The sequence below is a fragment of the Mastomys coucha genome, unplaced genomic scaffold, assembly GCF_008632895.1.
Source record: "Mastomys coucha isolate ucsf_1 unplaced genomic scaffold, UCSF_Mcou_1 pScaffold4, whole genome shotgun sequence".
NCBI classification, from domain to species: Eukaryota; Metazoa; Chordata; class Mammalia; order Rodentia; family Muridae; genus Mastomys; species Mastomys coucha.
The window spans coordinates 56,216,144-56,233,517 of record NW_022196910.1 but is presented as its reverse complement, the minus strand read 5'-3'; the positions used below and the strand labels follow the sequence as shown (position 1 = coordinate 56,233,517).

General features: G+C 48.1%; 2 protein-coding genes across 3 annotated transcripts; both read left to right on the top strand.

The window, feature by feature from the left end:
* The first annotated feature begins 6,446 nt into the window (after positions 1-6,446).
* Positions 6,447-10,091, top strand: Bloc1s1 (biogenesis of lysosomal organelles complex 1 subunit 1). Its single transcript, XM_031349357.1, has 4 exons — positions 6,447-6,624; positions 7,303-7,375; positions 9,330-9,462; positions 9,894-10,091. Exons 1-4 carry the CDS (start codon positions 6,564-6,566, stop codon positions 10,002-10,004), a joined length of 378 nt encoding a protein of 125 aa, XP_031205217.1. The 5' UTR covers positions 6,447-6,563; the 3' UTR covers positions 10,005-10,091.
* Positions 10,092-11,752: 1,661 nt separating this feature from the next.
* Positions 11,753-17,298, top strand: Rdh5 (retinol dehydrogenase 5). 2 transcript variants are annotated; one of them, XM_031349356.1, is made up of 4 exons: positions 11,753-12,291; positions 12,419-12,677; positions 16,588-16,751; positions 16,951-17,298. In XM_031349356.1, the coding sequence occupies exons 1-4, from the start codon at positions 11,982-11,984 to the stop codon at positions 17,172-17,174; spliced, it is 957 nt and encodes a 318-aa protein (XP_031205216.1). In that variant the 5' UTR covers positions 11,753-11,981; the 3' UTR covers positions 17,175-17,298. The 2 variants fall into 2 exon arrangements, with proteins under 2 accessions (XP_031205216.1, XP_031205214.1); XM_031349354.1 differs by having other exon boundaries at positions 16,945-17,297.
* The last annotated feature ends 76 nt before the right edge of the window (positions 17,299-17,374 follow it).

Sequence of the window (17,374 nt, the reverse complement as noted above, 5' to 3'; positions counted from 1 at the left end):
ATTGAAGAACGCACTCATTGTCAACTTCCAGCCTCCACACATTCATGCTCATTAACGCTTACAAACACTCGGACCCAAGCATGTACATGCATGTTACGAAGACAGAGGGAAGAGAAGGGAAAGAGGGATGAAGTGTGGAGAAGGAAAGGGAGAGGGAGGGAAATTTTAAATAGAGGAGTCATCCTCTGCAGATGTACCAAAGTCAGATGAAGCTAATGAGTTCAGTCACATCAGAAACTGGAGTCACACAATAAACAAGGACCTGGCCAAAACCACTTGAAAGATAACCCTGTAGAGACCAGTTGGGGTTCTCAGGTATAGGTACCCCATGCCCACTGCCCAGCTCTAGAGCAGAGGAACAGCCAGTATGTGGGGAAGAAGGGCAGAGACTGACATCTGCAGAATCCCAGCAGTGTCTATTGTGAAAATGTCAGGAAGTTGTGCCAAGGCGGGTGAGGGGAATACAAGATGATCCTGACACTTTGTCTGAGTCATCCTGAAATTCCCAGTATCAACCCCTCTTATTAACCCCCACCTTCTATATCACTTAATCCATGCCTCTGTGCTGGCAACCCTGCCAACCCACTTTGGGAGTAAAGCAGCAGGCATCTTCCATTCTGCCTCTGTTTTGCTTGCTCACTGCAATTAGAAGAAGAGCCAGAGGGAGAGGGGGTGGGGCGGCCTGGGCCATGCTGCCCAATGATGCTCTCACTCTTCCCACTTCAATGGATCAGCCCTTCTGTAGAGCACCTTTCCCAAAAGCTCCTTCCCTGCCAGGATTCCCATTGCTGCTGCTGCTGCTGCTGTTCCATTAGTTGGTTGATTAATTAATTAACTTATTTATTTACATCCTGATCACAGCTTCCCTTCACTCCTCTCCTCCCTCTCTCCTCAGAGAAGACCTCCCATGGATATCAACCCACCTTGGTATATACTAAGTTGCAGTAGGACTAAGCACATCTTTTCAGATTGAAGCTAAACGAAACAGCCCAGTTAGGGGAGAGGGATCCAAGGGTAGGCAATGCAGTCGAGACAGCCCTGCTCTTGCTGTTATCAGAGACAGTCCCTGCTCCTGCTGTTAGGGACCATATAGAGACCAAGCTGCACATCTGTTACATATGTCTAGGGGGCCTAAGTGCATCTCATGCATGCTCTCTGGTTGGTGGTCCAGTCTCTATGAGCCCCTGTGGGCCCAGGTCAGTTGATTCTGTAGGTTTTCTTATGGTGTCCTTGACCTCTCTGACTACTTCAATCTTTCATCCCCCTCTTCTACAAGATTCCCTGAGCTCTGCCTATTGTTTGGCCGTGGGTCTCTGCATCTGTTTCCATCAGCCTCTCTGATGACAGCTATGCTAGGTTCCTGTCTGCAAGGATAGCAGGATATTATTAATAGCATCAGGTGTGAGAATGGCTAAGATCAAAAATTCAAGCAACAGCTCATGCTGAAGAGGATAGGAAATAAGGGGAACACTCACTCCTCCGTTGCTGGTGGGAGTGCAAACTTGTACAACTACTCTGGAAATCAATTTGTCAGTTTCTCAGAAAATTGGAAATAGTTCTACCTGAAGACCCAGCTATACCACTCCTGGGCATCTACCCAAAAGATGCTCCACCATCCCACAAGAACACTTGCTCAGTTATGTTCATAGAAGCTTTATTCATAATAGTCAGGAAACTGGAAACAACCCAGCCAAAGAAAGGATAAAGAAAATGTGGTATATTTACACAATAGAATATTACTCAGCTATTAAAAACAATGACATCATGAAATTTGCAGCCAAATGGATAGAACTAGAAAAGATCATCCTGAGTGAAGAAACCCAGACCCAGAAATACAAACATGTACTCACTTATAAGTGGATATTAGCCATAAAATACAGGATAACCATGCTATAATCCACATATCCAAAGCTAAATAATAAGGAAGGCCTACAGGTAGATGCTTGAATCTCACTAAGAAGGGAAAATAGAACAGATTCCAGGGGTGGAAGGAGGGAGAGAACAGAGTAGGAGAGAAGGTGGAGAAGGATCAGGTGTGGGGAGGATCAGGTGTGGGGAGGACAGAGGAAGAATCAGTGGAATCAGTGGGGTGGTATCTCTAGGAAGAGCTAGAAACCTAGGACAATAGAAACTCCCAGGAATCTATGAGAGTTACCCTAGCTAAGACTCCTAGTAATGGGGGATATGAAACCTATGAAACCTGAAATGGTCACTTCCTGTAACCTTCCAATAGAGGTATGGGGACACCAACCCAACCACAAAACCTTCAACCCAGAATTTATTCTGCCTACAAGGTATGCAAGGACAAAGATGGAGCAGAAATTGAGAAAATGACCAACCAATGACTGGTCCAACTTGGGACCCATGCCATGAGAGAGTGCCAGATTCCCTTTAGCTCACATCCAACTAGATCCCACGAAGAGTGTTTAGGCCCCTCCTGGAGTCTCTCCATGAAGAGTGTTTAGGCCCCTCCTGGAGTCTCTCCATGAAGAGTGTTTAGGCCCCTCCTGGAGTCTCTCCATGAAGAGTGTTTAGGCCCCTCCTGGAGTCTCTCCATGAAGAGTGTTTAGGCCCCTCCTGGAGTCTCTCCATGAAGAGTGTTTAGGGCCCCTCCTGGAGTCTCTCCATGATTTATGATTTAGGCTTTAGAATTAGCCTGAATCTGGCATAGTGGTCCACACCTTTAATCCCAGTACTCCAGAGGCAAGTGGATCTCTGTGAGTTCAAAGCCAGCATGGTCTACAAAGCTAGTCCAGGACAACAAGGGCTACACAGAGAAACCCTGTCTCCTAAAACCAAAAAAAAAAAAAAAAAAAAAAAAAAAAAAAAAAAAAATCAAAGCAAAACTAAAATAGAATTACCCTGAATTTGTATCCTGCCTATTAGGAGCCCCATCACTCACCTGCTCTCTCTGCCTCAGATTCTTCATCTGCATCCTAGAGATGACAATAATATTTCACAGGGTTGTTTTAGGGACTAAATGAACACACAAAATGTTTGGCCTATTGTGAGTGCTCAGAAAATGCTTATAATATACATATAAGCATTTACATACATACATATCATCCAACATTTTTATTTAGCTTTTGTGTATACTTAGTGATGGGGATTAAACCCAGACCTCTGAACACGCAAGGCAAGCACTCCACCTCTGAGCTACACCCTAGTCCAGTCCCTACTTAAATTTTTTTTCAATTTTTCTCTTTTATTTATTCACCCTACTTAAAAAATTTATTGTAGGGATTAGGAGTAATAGCTCGGCAGTTAAAAGCTCTTAATACTCTTCCAGGGGACCTGAGTTCAGTTCCCAGCACCCTGTAAGGTGACTTGCCACTGCCTTAAATTCTAGCTCCAGGGGATCAAGTGCGTCTTCTGACCCCCATTGGCATGGTGTGCACACACACACACACACACACACACACACACTCACACACACACATACACACACATACACACTCACACACACTCACACATACACAACACACACATATACATACACACACTCACACACATATACACACACATACACACTCACACACATACACATACACACACACTCACACACATATACACACACACTCACACACACACACACACATACACATAATAAAAAATAAGAATAGGCAGGGCAGTGGTGGCGCACGCCTTTAATGCCAGCACTTAGGAGGCAGAGGCAGGCAGATTTCTGAGTTCGAGGCCAGCCTGGTCTACAGAGTGAGTTCCAGGACAGCCAGGACTACACAGAGAAGCCCTGTCTCGAAAAACCAAAAAAGAGAGAGAGAGAGGGAGAGAGAGAGAAGTTTCTAAATGTTATCTTGACAGTTAATGAAATTCTGTTTAATGCTGTCATTTAACTACTTAATATCCTTTGATGGTTACACATCTCCCAGGGTATAAGATACTATTCTTCAAATAGCTGAACGAGGGCCAGCAAGACCTGAATTTCATCCTCAGGATCCATATGTTAAAAAGAGAGAACGGGCTGGAGAGATGGCTCAGCGGTTAAGAGCACTGACTGCTCTTCCAGAGATTCTGACTTCAAATCCCAGCAACCACATGGTGGCTCACAACCATCTGTAATGAGATCTGATGCCTTCCTCTGGTGTGTCTAAAGACAGCTACACTGTACTCACATAAATAAAATAAATAAATCTTGAGAGAAAGAGAGAGAGAGAGAGAGAGAGAGAGAGAGAGAGAGAGAGAGAGAGAGAGAGAGAACTGCCTCCCTAATGTTATCTTCTGACCTAAACATACATACCATGGCATGTATCATCACCACCCATACACAAAATAAATAAAATAGCTGAATACACCAGTGATCAATAACTCTCACTCTTATTAAGAAACTTCAAGAAGGGGCTGGTGAGATGGCTCAGTGGGTAAGAGTGGGTAAGACTGCTCTTCCGAAGGTCCTGAGTTCAAATCCCAGCAACCACATGGTAGTTCACAACCGCCCATAATGAGATCTGACGCCCTCTTCTGGTGCGTCTGAAGACAGCTACAATGTACTTATTTATAATAATAACTCTTTGGGCTGGAGCAAGCAGGAACTGAAGGAGCGGGGCCAACCAGAGCAAGTGGAGTTGACCAGAGCAAGCAGAGGTCCTAAAAAAAGTCAATTCCCAACAACCAGATGAAGGCTCACAACTATCTGTACAGCTACAGTTATTTATAAAATAAATAAATCTAAAAAAATTATTAAAAAAAGAAACTTCAAGAAGAATATTCTAATTTGTTCCTCATCCATTTGCCCTGCTAGTAGATGCAAGCTATCAACTTCATCTGTGCCATAACTCAGAAAATGGGTGAGTAAATGACAAGGCTGTAAACAACCTTAGACATTGATTGACCCCATGCTCAACAACTTTGGATGCACTATGGAAATAATAGATGATAGATAGATAGATAGATAGATAGATAGATAGATAGATAGATAGATAGATAGAAGATAGATAGATAGATTGATAGATTGAGTGATAGATCCTTCAGAGATAATCTATTTATTTAATCTATTATTTAATCTATTACATAAACTTAATCTATTTAATAAGTTTGGGATCAAGGTTTTTTTTTAATTGGGAGTAAGGGACAGGGTCTTGCTATGTAGCCCAAGCTAATCTAGAACTCCCCATTCTTCCACCTCATCCCCCTGACAGGCTTGCATCAGTATACCATGGATGACAGTATTTTTACAAACTCTTCAATGTGGTTCTAATCTTTAGCCAGAGCTAAATATCAGTCTAGTCACCTTAGTTTATTAACAATAAAACTAAAGTTCAGAATGGGTAAGAAATTTGACCAAAATGTGGCCAGCATGTCTCCACATTTGGTTTTTTTGTGGTTTGTGTTTTCTATGTAATCCCAGCTGCCCTGAAGTTTGCTCTGTAGACCAGGATGGCCTCAAATCCACAGACATCCTCCTGCTTCTGCCTCAGGCCTGTGAGGATCAAAGGTGTGGGCCACCATGCTGGGGTATGTCTACACTCTTGTAATGCACCCATAGTCCCGGTTACTTGTGGCACTGGTGGATTCCAGGCCACCGTGAAAAGCACAAGGAGCCTAGAGACAGACAGACAGAAACAGAGAGAGAGAGAGAGAGAGAGAGAGAGAGAGAGAGACAGAGACAGAGACAGAGACAGAGAGACAGAGACAGAGAGACAGAGAGAGACAGACAAGAGAGAAGAGAGAGAGACAGAGACAGACAAGAGAGGAGAGAGACAGACAGACAGACAGACAGACAGACAGACAAGAGAGGAGAGATTGTAACAACAGCAATAACTTGATGGTGTTTATAATTTTTCTCGTTGGAATTAGACCTGGAAGCATTCCTCCTAAGTCAGAGAGGCACTGTATAATTTACTTTTCACTTTGGCAGTAGCACTTACGCTTCTGCCACGACTAAAATGGGTTCGCATTCCCTGACCACAAAAGGACAGGGATGGATTTGCGCGTTCGCCACTCACTGCCCGCAACATTAGCAAAGCTCCCTAGAAGGTTGCTTGAGGTGCCTAAAATGCTGCGCTACAGTGATCACTCGGAGCTGAGGGAACCTCGGTGGAGAGGTGGGAAGACAAGAGGGCTGGCTGGGAAATAAGAGAAAGCATTCTCTTCTAGGGAGAGGAAGCTGGGAATCCACTGAGAACCGGCCGGCACTGCCCGGAGGTAAGGTGAAGGAAGGGAAGGAATTTCAATGAGTTCAGAGAGCTTCTGCTACCCTAGTAACAGAAGTGTAGTGGACAGCATGAGTACACCAATCCTCTCAAAACCTGACAGCCAGCGCAGGTGAAAACTGACTCTTCAGCATGACTAAAGACGAAAAGCGTTCCCAACTCCAAAAGCTGAACCCCACTAGAGAACAGCTCACCCACCACCCACCAACCAACCCTCGGCTTCCCTCCTTGAGTTCCTCAATACCAACTACCCAATGCCAAAAGCAGAGGGAGGCTCCTGCGTCACGTGACACTGCGATCACGTGACTCCGTCCTGGGGGGAGCCGAGGCACAGTCCTGCTCCCGCAGCCTTAGGGAGGGGCCCGTCGTGCCCACACCCAGCCAGACTCAACCATGCTGTCTCGCCTGCTCAAAGAACACCAGGCCAAACAGAACGAACGCAAGGAGCTGCAGGGTGAGCGCAGGGTCCGGTCGGCCGCTCCCGGCCGCGGCCTAGCTTCTTCCGGAAGCCTGAACCTCGGGTAGCCTCTCCACCCCAAGATCATGGGAAGGGCGCCGGCTAGCTGGCGACCCGAGTGCGGGACGAGGAATTGGGGGCGGCATTTCTGGAAACCCCGTCCCTTGGCTACCCGCCCTGGTCCTCTTGGCACCGCTCGGGTCCCTGCGCCACCTCCCTCAATCCCGCACAGGCGGCGTCTGAGCCCTGCCCCTGGCCCGTGACACTCGTTGCCAATTGGCCCAGCGCTTCTCACCCCGGAAGTGGAAGGAATTGCCGACCTCCCAGTGAGTGGCTGGGTTTCAGTGAGTCTGCCACACTGCTAAGGCAATGAAGCGTGTCTTTCCCCAGGCCTAGACTGGGAATCCTGGAGTTGCCAATCCATTGCCCAAAGGAGTGGAGAAAGGGTGTCTGGAAAGAGTCCTGGGCGCATCTGATGGAGTGTCCCTTCCCTTCTCCCAGCCCCAGTTTCCTTGCCTCCAAAATAAAGGGGTTTGTTTTGTTTTATGTATAGGAGGCTCTTTTTAAGAGATCTGACATTAGTTGGCAGTTTCTAGAACAGTAATAAGTGCATGAGGACCCATTAGCACCATCTTTCAAATACGAAGTCTGCTCAATCCCTTTCCCCTTCCCCAGAGAAGAGGAGGAGAGAAGCTGTCACTGCAGCGACCTGCCTGACCGAAGCATTGGTGGATCACCTCAACGTGGGGTATGAACCTCTTCCTCCGGAGGAAACTCCGGTTTTCTCCATCCACCCTGGTTAGAAAAGGTCTGGGCCATCCTTGGCCTGGGTGCCCCCGTAACTCCCCTAATCAGTCCCCTCCCCCTAATGTAACTTTATGGAGACTTGAGTCAGCTTTGACGCTGATGGGGGCAACAGCTGCAGTGGTTGGGAAAACAGAATTCCTCTCCCCACACTAACTTCCCTGGCACAGCTTGATGCCATCTGGCCAACTCGACTAGCCCTTTTATGTCCAGCTGTCACTTAAGTGGGAGGGAAGAACAACCTCTTCCACCACATACCCTCTTTCCTTCCTCACCTCCTACTCTCTCTGGCAAGCCTGGGAAACAAATGGCAGGAACAAGATGGCACAGCTGGTAGAAGTAAGGAAGCGCCTAAGCCAAGAGCTATGACAAAGCCAGGCTATCTCTTCCTTTCCTGTGGGTCTCCAGGGACCCCACCCCTAACCTCAACCCTCAGTGAGAAGACCAGTGGTATCCAAAGACTTGGAAAGATTTCCTGGCCCTGTGTGACTCATAAGAGTGCAGAGATGGTGATCTGATAGTCTACAGGAAGAAAAGAGGCACATACGATGCCTTCCACTCCGGGCGAGTGACAAGTTTGGTTGCAAATCCAGAGACTGAGTCATCCAAAGGAGTCATGCAGGGTTGGGGTCATCTCCATTACTCATCTTGAAGGGAGATTAGGGGAAAGAATGGCTGGGGCTGGGGCTAAGGCCTCTGGTCTCCTTTGTCTCCAGACAGCTCTCTTCTCTGGCGTTCCCACGCTGGCACATCCTTTGCTACATTTGTGAGGCTGGCTAGACTTCTCTCTTTCTGTTTACTTGCTAGATGCCACCCCACATTCAAAGCTTAGAGGGCAGCTAAGCCAAATCCTGATTAGAAAGGGTTTTGTGTTGCTCCCCAAAGCTCCTATTCTCCAGAAAATAAAACAAAGGCTTAGTTTGTCTCAATCCTTGTCAGGTGCCCTGCCCACTTTCTTGAACCCAACCCCCCGAGCCCTTTGCCTCCTCTGCCCCCACACATTCCAGTGGGTGAGGGCACCGGATGTGGAGTCCCCTTACTGACCTAGAGCTTTGGAATAGGGAATGAAAAGGTCATCTGCTAGTAAGAGAGGGAACACTGGTTCCATAAAGGGGGGAGTGAAAAGCACTGGTGGATGGTGGAGAACCAGCCCCTTAGTAGTGATAGTTATGACAGCCAGCTGAAAAGAAGTGTAAGCACTGTCTGTGTGGGTGGGGTGATGCTCACTCCTCTGCGTGGATGAAAGACAGAGAGTTGAATGTGACCGTGAATGCCGATATGCCTGTAATCCCAGCTGTAATCCCAGCACTTGGACTGTAGAGGCAAGAGGATTAGATCAAAGCCAACTTCATCTACATAGCGGTTTGGGGTCATCCTGGGCTACATAAGACCCTGTCTCAAAAAGGGGCCTAGGAAGAGCCAAGAAAATCTCTTGGGGTAGGCTTATTTGACCCAGGGTTCCTAAGGAGGGGGTGTGGTCTCCCTTCCCACCCCAGATTCAGGGAAGGGCCTGATTTCCTTTGCAACTTCTTGGAGAGCTTACTGGGCTTCAAATTACTGCCAGATGTGTCCCTGGTGCTGAATTTTCCCACGCTCTCTTTCCCCTCCCAGCTCCTTCCTCAGGGATGTCCCCCAGGTTAACCTTCCAGCCCCATCTCAGCTGCAGAAACTTCTTGAGGAAATGTTTCTAGTCAGCTCCCAACCTGGCTTTCCTGGGAACCCTGGGATTGGATGAAGGAACCTGCTTCATTTGGGTCACATCTAGAAAAGGCCAGAGTCCCCAGGCTTCTCCAGTCCTCCATCCTGGCTGATCTCCCACCTCTGTAATAGACTATTACCCCTGAAAACCACCCCATATGAGATGTATGAACTGACATAACCCCTCCTCCAATCCTTAGTGTGGCTCAGGCCTACATGAACCAGAGAAAGCTGGACCATGAGGTGAAGACCCTCCAGGTCCAGGCTGCCCAGTTTGCCAAGCAGACAGGCCAGTGGATTGGAATGGTGGAGAACTTCAACCAGGCACTTAAGGTGGGCCACACTCAATACATCACTGCCTTTAACTGAACTTCCATTGGCTTTCTCCAGTCTCACAAATATCCCAGACATAGGGTTAATGAGGAAGTGGGGATGGTCCCAGATACTCCTCCTAAGGCTGGGGTATCAGAAAAGCTAGAAAGAAAAGGCAGAATCTCGGGATATAGCTCTGTGACATGTTTAGGGCCCTAGTACATGTCTGGGTTCAATCCCTAGCACTACAAAATAAAAGTACTCAGAAAACCCCAGTACTACCAGCCAGTCTGGAGGCTGATGCAGGAGATCAATTAGGCCCAGCAACTGAAGCCAACCTAAGCAACACTGTACTAATTCATCTCAAAAGGAAGGCAGACAGGCAGAAAAGCAGTTGGTGGGTCTTAAGTAAGCCACCCCAGCTGGCCTCAATCTCTTCTCCCCTTTCCCAGGAAATTGGGGATGTGGAGAACTGGGCTCGGAGCATCGAGCTGGACATGCGCACCATTGCCACTGCGCTGGAATACGTCTACAAAGGGCAGCTGCAGTCTGCACCATCCTAGACTAAAACCCACACCCTCTTACCTCTCCTCCTGGACAGGAGGGGGGCTGCTGAGCCATGAATAAAACACAAGCTTCCGTTCCGTCCATGTGGAGTGTTTGAAGGAGTCACTAGCACCCCATAAAGCAGTGAGGATTCTGAGGTGGTTTCCCTGTGCGGCAAGTGCCTTTTGGTGGTGGCCCTACTCTTCCTTGGGACTAACTAGTGCAGGTGCCTTTGGGGGAGCAGAAAGCAAGTTTCCCCATGCCTGCCCAGAGGTGAATGGCCTCTGCTTGAAACTTTCTACTTCCAGATTTCAGTTTCCTGCGGGGCAGAATTAGGGTAGGGAGCAGAAGCAGACCCAGTGAGTCCTCAGCTCTGGCTCTGTGCCTCAGCACATGCTCATGTGCCCTTCCAGGCTGCTACTAAGCCAGTGTCATGAGGCTAGGCCAGGTTGGAGATTAATTCTTGGAGGCACTTTAGGGCTGAGAAGGAAGAAAAATGACAGATCCAGGGACACCCACAGAGAGACAGCTGGCGTCCTTGGTAGTTCCCACCTCCTAGGAGACAATGGCATAGATGGTCAGGAGCCCAGGCTGAAAAAGACAGCCTGGGGATTTGGGGGGAGGGGGCTGGGCAGAACTGCCCTCTGCCAAAACCTAACTTCAGCCAAGCAGGCCTCAGCCTCTTAGCTCCTCCTTATGGCTGCCCTCATCCTGCAAACAGAGAAGCTTAACACTCCTGGTCCACAGCAAGACTCCACCCACTCCAGACTTTGGCCTTAGCTGTAGCTAGTGTGGGAGCCTGGGAAGTCTAGGAGCAAAGTCTCTTAAGCAGACGAAAAAGCTACAGCTTCACACATTGTGCTGCCTGCCAGCTTTCCCCAGAGGTAAGTGGCGGTGGGGATAGGGATGCCATAGAAAAAGACTAGCTAAGGATGGCCTATAGTAGTTGTTCAGGCTTGAGGCTTCAAACATTGTCTTCACATGCCATCTCCTTGATCTCCACAACATGGAGATGGGCCTGGTGGGTATTGTAGCCCAGTTTACTAAATGAAAAAACAGGTTCCAAGATAGACTGAAGATGTCCAGCCTCACACAGTAGTTTCGAAGCTACCAGGACTGAAGTGGAGGGCTCTTGGTTCCAAAAGCAAGGAAGGATGCATTTAGAGGATTTTGACGTTCCTGGTTTAGTAGGAGAATGGTAATCCAGGTCCCTCTGCCCTCACACAGGAATAGGTCTGCCCACAGGACCAGCTCAGGTTTATTTCATTAGCTACAAAGAAAGTGCTTGTCTAGGCTGGAGAGCTGGCTCAGTGGGTAAGTGCACCGAATGCTCTTCCGAAGGTCCTGAGTTCAGCTCACAACAACCCATAATGAGGTCTGACGCCCTCTTCTGGTGTGTCTGAAGACAGCTACAGTGTACTTATTTATAATAATAAGTAAATCTTTGGGCTGAAGCGAGCAGGGACTGAGTGAGTGGGGCCATCCCAAGCAAGCACAGTTGGCCAGAGCTGGCAGAGGTCCTAAAGTCAATTCCCAACAACCAGATGAAGGCTCACAACTATCTGTACAGCTACAGTGTGTACTCATCCATAAAATTTTTAAAAAAAAGAAAGAATGCCGGGCGGTGGTGGCGCACGCCTTTAATCCCAGCACTTGGGAGGCAGAGGCAGGCAAATTTCTGAGTTCAAGGCCAGCCTGGTCTACAGAGTGAGCTCCAGAACAGCCAGGGCTACACAGAGAAACCCTGTCTTGAAAAACCAAAAAAAAACAAAAAACAAAAACAAAAACAAAAAAAGAAAGTGCTTGCCCACATCTGTTTTGCACAATAAGCCATAGCTTGCTAATCCTCTGCCAAGCATATAGTTTCTCGGTTTGTCTGCTCAAACCAGACATTTCCAGCTAAGTAAATGTCTAGGGGCCAAGGTGAAAGGGGTAGAGGAAATGACAAGCTTTCCTGCCTAGCCTAGGCTGCCCTCAGCAGGGCATCACCCGTCATGTGGCTACCTCTGCTTCTGGGTGCCTTGCTGTGGGCAACGCTGTGGATGCTCAGAGACCGGCAGAGCCTGCCAGCCAGCGATGCTTTCATCTTCATCACTGGCTGTGACTCCGGCTTTGGGCGCCTTCTGGCACTGCAACTTGACCAGAAGGGCTTCCAAGTTCTGGCTGGCTGCCTGACCCCCTCTGGGGCAGAAGGCCTGCAGCAGATGGCCTCCTCCCGCCTCCACACAGCACTGCTGGATATCACTGATCCCCAGAATGTTCAGCAAGTTGCCAAGTGGGTGAAGACACATGTTGGAGAGACTGGTAAGTGTAGTGGAGCCCCCAGGAACCTGGTGTGTACAGCAAGCCAGGGACTTGCGGAGGCTGTGGGAGAGGAGCAGGGTTCAAATCCTCCCCAAACCCCCTCCCCGTGTCTGTCATCTTCCCACAGGACTTTTTGGTCTGGTGAATAATGCTGGTGTAGCTGGTATCATTGGGCCCACGCCATGGCTGACACAGGATGATTTCCAGAGAGTGCTGAATGTGAACACCCTGGGCCCCATTGGGGTCACCCTTGCCCTGCTGCCCCTGCTACAACAGGCCAGGGGTCGGGTAGTCAACATCACCAGTGTCTTGGGCCGCATAGCAGCCAATGGCGGGGGCTACTGTGTCTCCAAGTTTGGCCTGGAGGCCTTCTCTGACAGCCTGAGGTGAGGGTGCACAGCTCCCAGCTTACCTAGCCTGGAAAGGGGCAGGGATCCTACTCAAACAGATACAGCAGTTGCTGACACAGGCTGGAAGACAGGGGTAGGACAGCACAGAGGACATGGAAGAGCAGACAGGGCTGTAGGTGAAACCCCAAGCTTTGTCATATATAAACTTTGCACCCCTAATTTACATGAGTACGTGCATGCATGTGTTTAGTTTTTGAGGCAAATCTCACCCTGACTGGCCTGGAACTCACAGAAACCAGCCTGGGTTGCACTCTGTAGTCCAGGCTGTCCTGGAACACTGGGTAATCCTCCTACCTCAGCCAATTGAGCCACCACACACCCCAAACTAGGTTACTTCTCTGGTGTTTTGGTTTTGTTGTTTGTTTTTCTTCCAAATCTGTTAAATCAGAGTGAGACTTGCCTTATGGGGGTTCAGAGTGAAGTGAGTGGTATATAAGCACCCAGCAGTGCTTAGATGTTAAGGAAAGCCTTGACAGGTATTTACTTACACATCCACACATCCATGTTTGTTGTATGTACACATTGTATGAGTGCGTGGCACACGTACTGAAGTAAACTTAAAGGACTCTGTCCCCGCCTGAGGTTATGGGTTGATGGCAAAAGGCTTTGTCCTGGGACTCAACTTGCCAGACCTGCGTACCACCATCTAGAGTAGAAAAACTAGTATTCCTCACTCTCTCAACTAGTCTATATAAACAATGTAGTAATATTATTTAGGGCTACTTAAGAGGAGCACTGAGACGTGCCCCAGGTCAGGTCTGCCCCTCATTCTTCTGCTCTATGAGACAAGGGATCACTATGTAGCCTAGACTGGCCTCAAACTCACTATCTGAGTGATGGGATCCCAGACATGTGCCTCCACTGGGGGTTTGCATAACATTCTTAGCAGTAATTCACAGTTGGTGAGGACAGAAAGGAGCTAGAGAGGACAGTGGGACCAGCAGAGTCTGAATTTGGGACAGAAGCCAGGTGGGTCCAGTGGAGCCAAGCTAGTGAGAAAGGCTGCCTTCGTCGCCTTACTGGACAGATAACCTCAGTGTCTCCTTTGTCCCCGTCCCTCTCTTCATCTCCCAGTCAGCATTATGGGACGCAGCTTTACACTTGGATCTCTACGCAGGCCAGGTCAGGCAAGTGCAGTGTACACCCACTTCACCCACCGAGTCACCTACCAGCTGATACCAATCTAGATCACTCACTCCTAGCACTCAAGACTCAGTCTTTTGTTTTGGGGGATATAGAATGGGGCTCTAGATCGAAAACTGGCAAACTGCAGTTACCAGCCAGATGGGTTCAGCTGCCTTCAGGCTAATAATGTTTTTTTTAACACATTTAAATAGTTACATTGTAAATGGTTATGTTAGTACATTCGCAGACCTTTAATCACAGCACTGGGGGTAGGGGGAGGGGAGAGGCAGGCAGATCTCTATGAGTTCAAGGCCAGCCTGATCTACATAGTGAGTTCCAGCACAGCCAAGGCTGTGACACAGAGAAACCCTATTTCAAAAACAACAAAGCACCGGGCGGTGGTGGCACATACCTTTAATCCCAGCACTTGGGAGGCAGAGGCAGGTGGATTTCTGAGTTCGAGGCCAGCATGGTCTACAAAGTGAGCTCTGGGACAACCAGGACTATACAGAGAAACCCTGTCTTGAAAAAAACAAAACAAAACAAAACAAAAAAAAAAAAACAACAACAAAGCAACAACAAAAATAAAAAGCACATTAATTTTGCCAGGCGTTGTGGCACACACCTTTAACCCCAGCACTTGAGGCAGAGGCAGGAGTAGTTCTGTGAGTTCCAGACAAGTCTGTTCTACATAGCTAGTTCTGTCGGGCCAGGGTTACATGTTGAAACCCCATCTCAAAGCAAAAACATTCATTTTATCTGCCTGTAGTACCTCAAAATTTACTATTAAAAAAAATAAAAAAGTAGGAGCTGGAGAGATGGCTCTTCCAATTCCCAGCAACCACATGGTGGCTCATAACCACCTGTAATGGTGTCTGATGCCCTCTTCTGGTGTGTCTGAAGACAGCAACAGTGTACTTACATAGAATAAATCTTTAAAAAAGCAGGAGACAGGGTAGGTAGGAAGACTGCTCACAGAGTAATAATAAGGATCACACCCAAGCAACGCCATGCCTCTTCATGCACATGTGCACACACTCACACTTGTACACATTTACACAGTAGAATGCTAAGATAGAAATCTGGGCTACTTTAGCAGCAGGTTTTAGGCATGATCCTGAGCACCGCCACCCCAAAAAGCTTGCTAGCCATTAGTCTAGATCACAGAATAAAATACATAATATGCATGGTGATACCCACCGGTAATCCCAAAACTACAGAAGTTGAAGCAGAGGGTTGAGGCCAGACTAGGCTACATAACAAGATCTTGTCTCACACACAAAAACACATGCACATTCACACACTCCAAGCAACAAGATCTTGTCTCACACAAATACTCCAAGCATGGTGGCCACACACCTGTAGTTACCACTTTCAAGGCCAGCTTCTACTATATAGCTACATGAGAAACAGCAAAATGGCTAAGCACTTAAGCGTACTTGCTTCCAAGCCTGACATCCTGAATTCAGTGGACATACTTGGTAAGAGAGAACCAAGCTATCCTTTGATATCCACACATGGCCAGTGGCACACACATAAGTAAAGTAAACACAGTTTTGTTTTTTTAAAGATTTGTTTATTATTTTATGTAAGTACACTGTAGCTGTCTTCAGACACAGCAGAAGAGGGCATCAGATCTCATTACAGATGGTTGTGAGCCACCATGTGGTTGCTGGGATTTGAACTCAGGACCTTCAGAAGAGCAGTCAGTGCTCTTAACCACTGAGCCATCTCTCCAGCCTCCTTGTTTTGTTTTTTTTAAGATTGTCCTAGCTGGGCGGTGGTGGCGCACACCTTTAATCCCAGCACTTGGGAGGCAGAGGCAGGTGGATTTCTGAGCTCGAGGCCAGCCTGATCTACAGAGTGAGTTCCAGGACAGCCAGGGCTATACAGAGAAACCCTGTCTTGAAAAACTAAAAAAAAAGATTATCCTAAACTACATAGTGAAACCCTGTCTCATAAATAAAATAAAATTTTAAAAGAGAGAAACCAGGCATGGTGGCGCATGCCTTTAATCCCAGCACCTGGGAGGCAGAGGCAGGCGAATCTCTTAAGTTTGAGGCCAGCCTGGTCTACAGAATGAATTCCAGGACAGCCAGAGCTACATAGAGAAACCAGCAGACTAACAGGATAATACACACACGTTATCTCACTATCTCAACACATGGGAGGTAGAGACAGAAGTTACCAAGAGTTCAAGGTTATCCTTGGCTACATAGAGAGCTCAGAGCTAGCCTGGGCTACAGGAGACCCTGTCTCAAAAAAAAAAAAAAAAAAAAAAAAAAAAAAAACAGAAACAAGGGGCAGAGAGATGACTCAGGATAAATGATTACTGCTCTGCAGAGGTCCCAGGTTTGGTCTCCAGTGCCTACAAGGTGGCTCACAATAGCCTATAACTCCAGTAGTGACCAATGATGGCTCCTGCACACATGGTACACAGGAACCCATGCAGCCATACATATATAAATAACCAACAAATCTTCTTTAAACGGAAAATACAAGGAAAACACGCTTAACGCGATACCTTGCCCTGGGCTGGCATTGATGTGGTTCAGTTGCTTCCCTGCCATACAAAGGCCCTGGGTTTTATCCTCACTGCCAGGAAATAAAAACAAAAACTCCTGTGTTCCCATCCCAGGCCAACCAGCTACAGCCTTTCCTGTCAGGACACATGTCCCTACATTGTGACAACTTTCTATCTAACATCCACACTTCTGGAAAACTATATTAAAACATAGGAACCTCTCTGCCCACCCTCCAGGAGGGACATGGCTCCGTTCGGAGTACAAGTGTCCATTGTGGAGCCTGGCTTCTTCCGAACCCCTGTGACCAACCTGGGGAGTCTGGAGGAAACCCTGAAGGCTTGCTGGGCCCGGCTACCTCCAGCTACACAGGCCCGCTATGGGGAAGCCTTCCTCACTACTTGTGAGTAGCTGGGCCCATATTGGGTGCATGGTGGGAAAAAAGAGAGAACCAGAAAGGTCAGGCCTCACAGGGAGGAAAAGGGCAGGCAGAAGAGGTGTTGTCCTTTCCTGAACCCAGCAACCAGCCCAAGGATCTAGCATGGGAGGGAGAAGAGGCAGTGTGAGTGTGCACACTAACTACAGCATCTTCCAAGCTACAGATCTTCGAGTGCAGCGCCGCATCATGAACCTGATCTGTGACCCAGACCTAACGAAGGTGACCAGCTGCCTGGAGCATGCCCTAACTGCTCGCCACCCCCGAACACGCTACAGCCCTGGCTGGGATGCCAAGCTGCTCTGGCTGCCCGCCTCCTACCTTCCAGCCAGCGTAGTGGATGCTGTGCTCGCCTGGATCCTTCCCCAGCCTGCCCAGTCAATCTACTGATCCAGGCTTTATAGCAAGAGGCTGCGTTGGGAGGACAAGGCATCTATTTCTGTCTCTACCCAGTGTTGCCTGGTTTCTGACACAAATTAGATCTCAATAAATATGTATTGCTTTAAATCAAAAAGCAAGTGTAGGCTGGGCAGTGGTGGCGCACGCCTTTAATCCCAGCACTTGGGAGGCAGAGGCAGGCAGATTTCTGA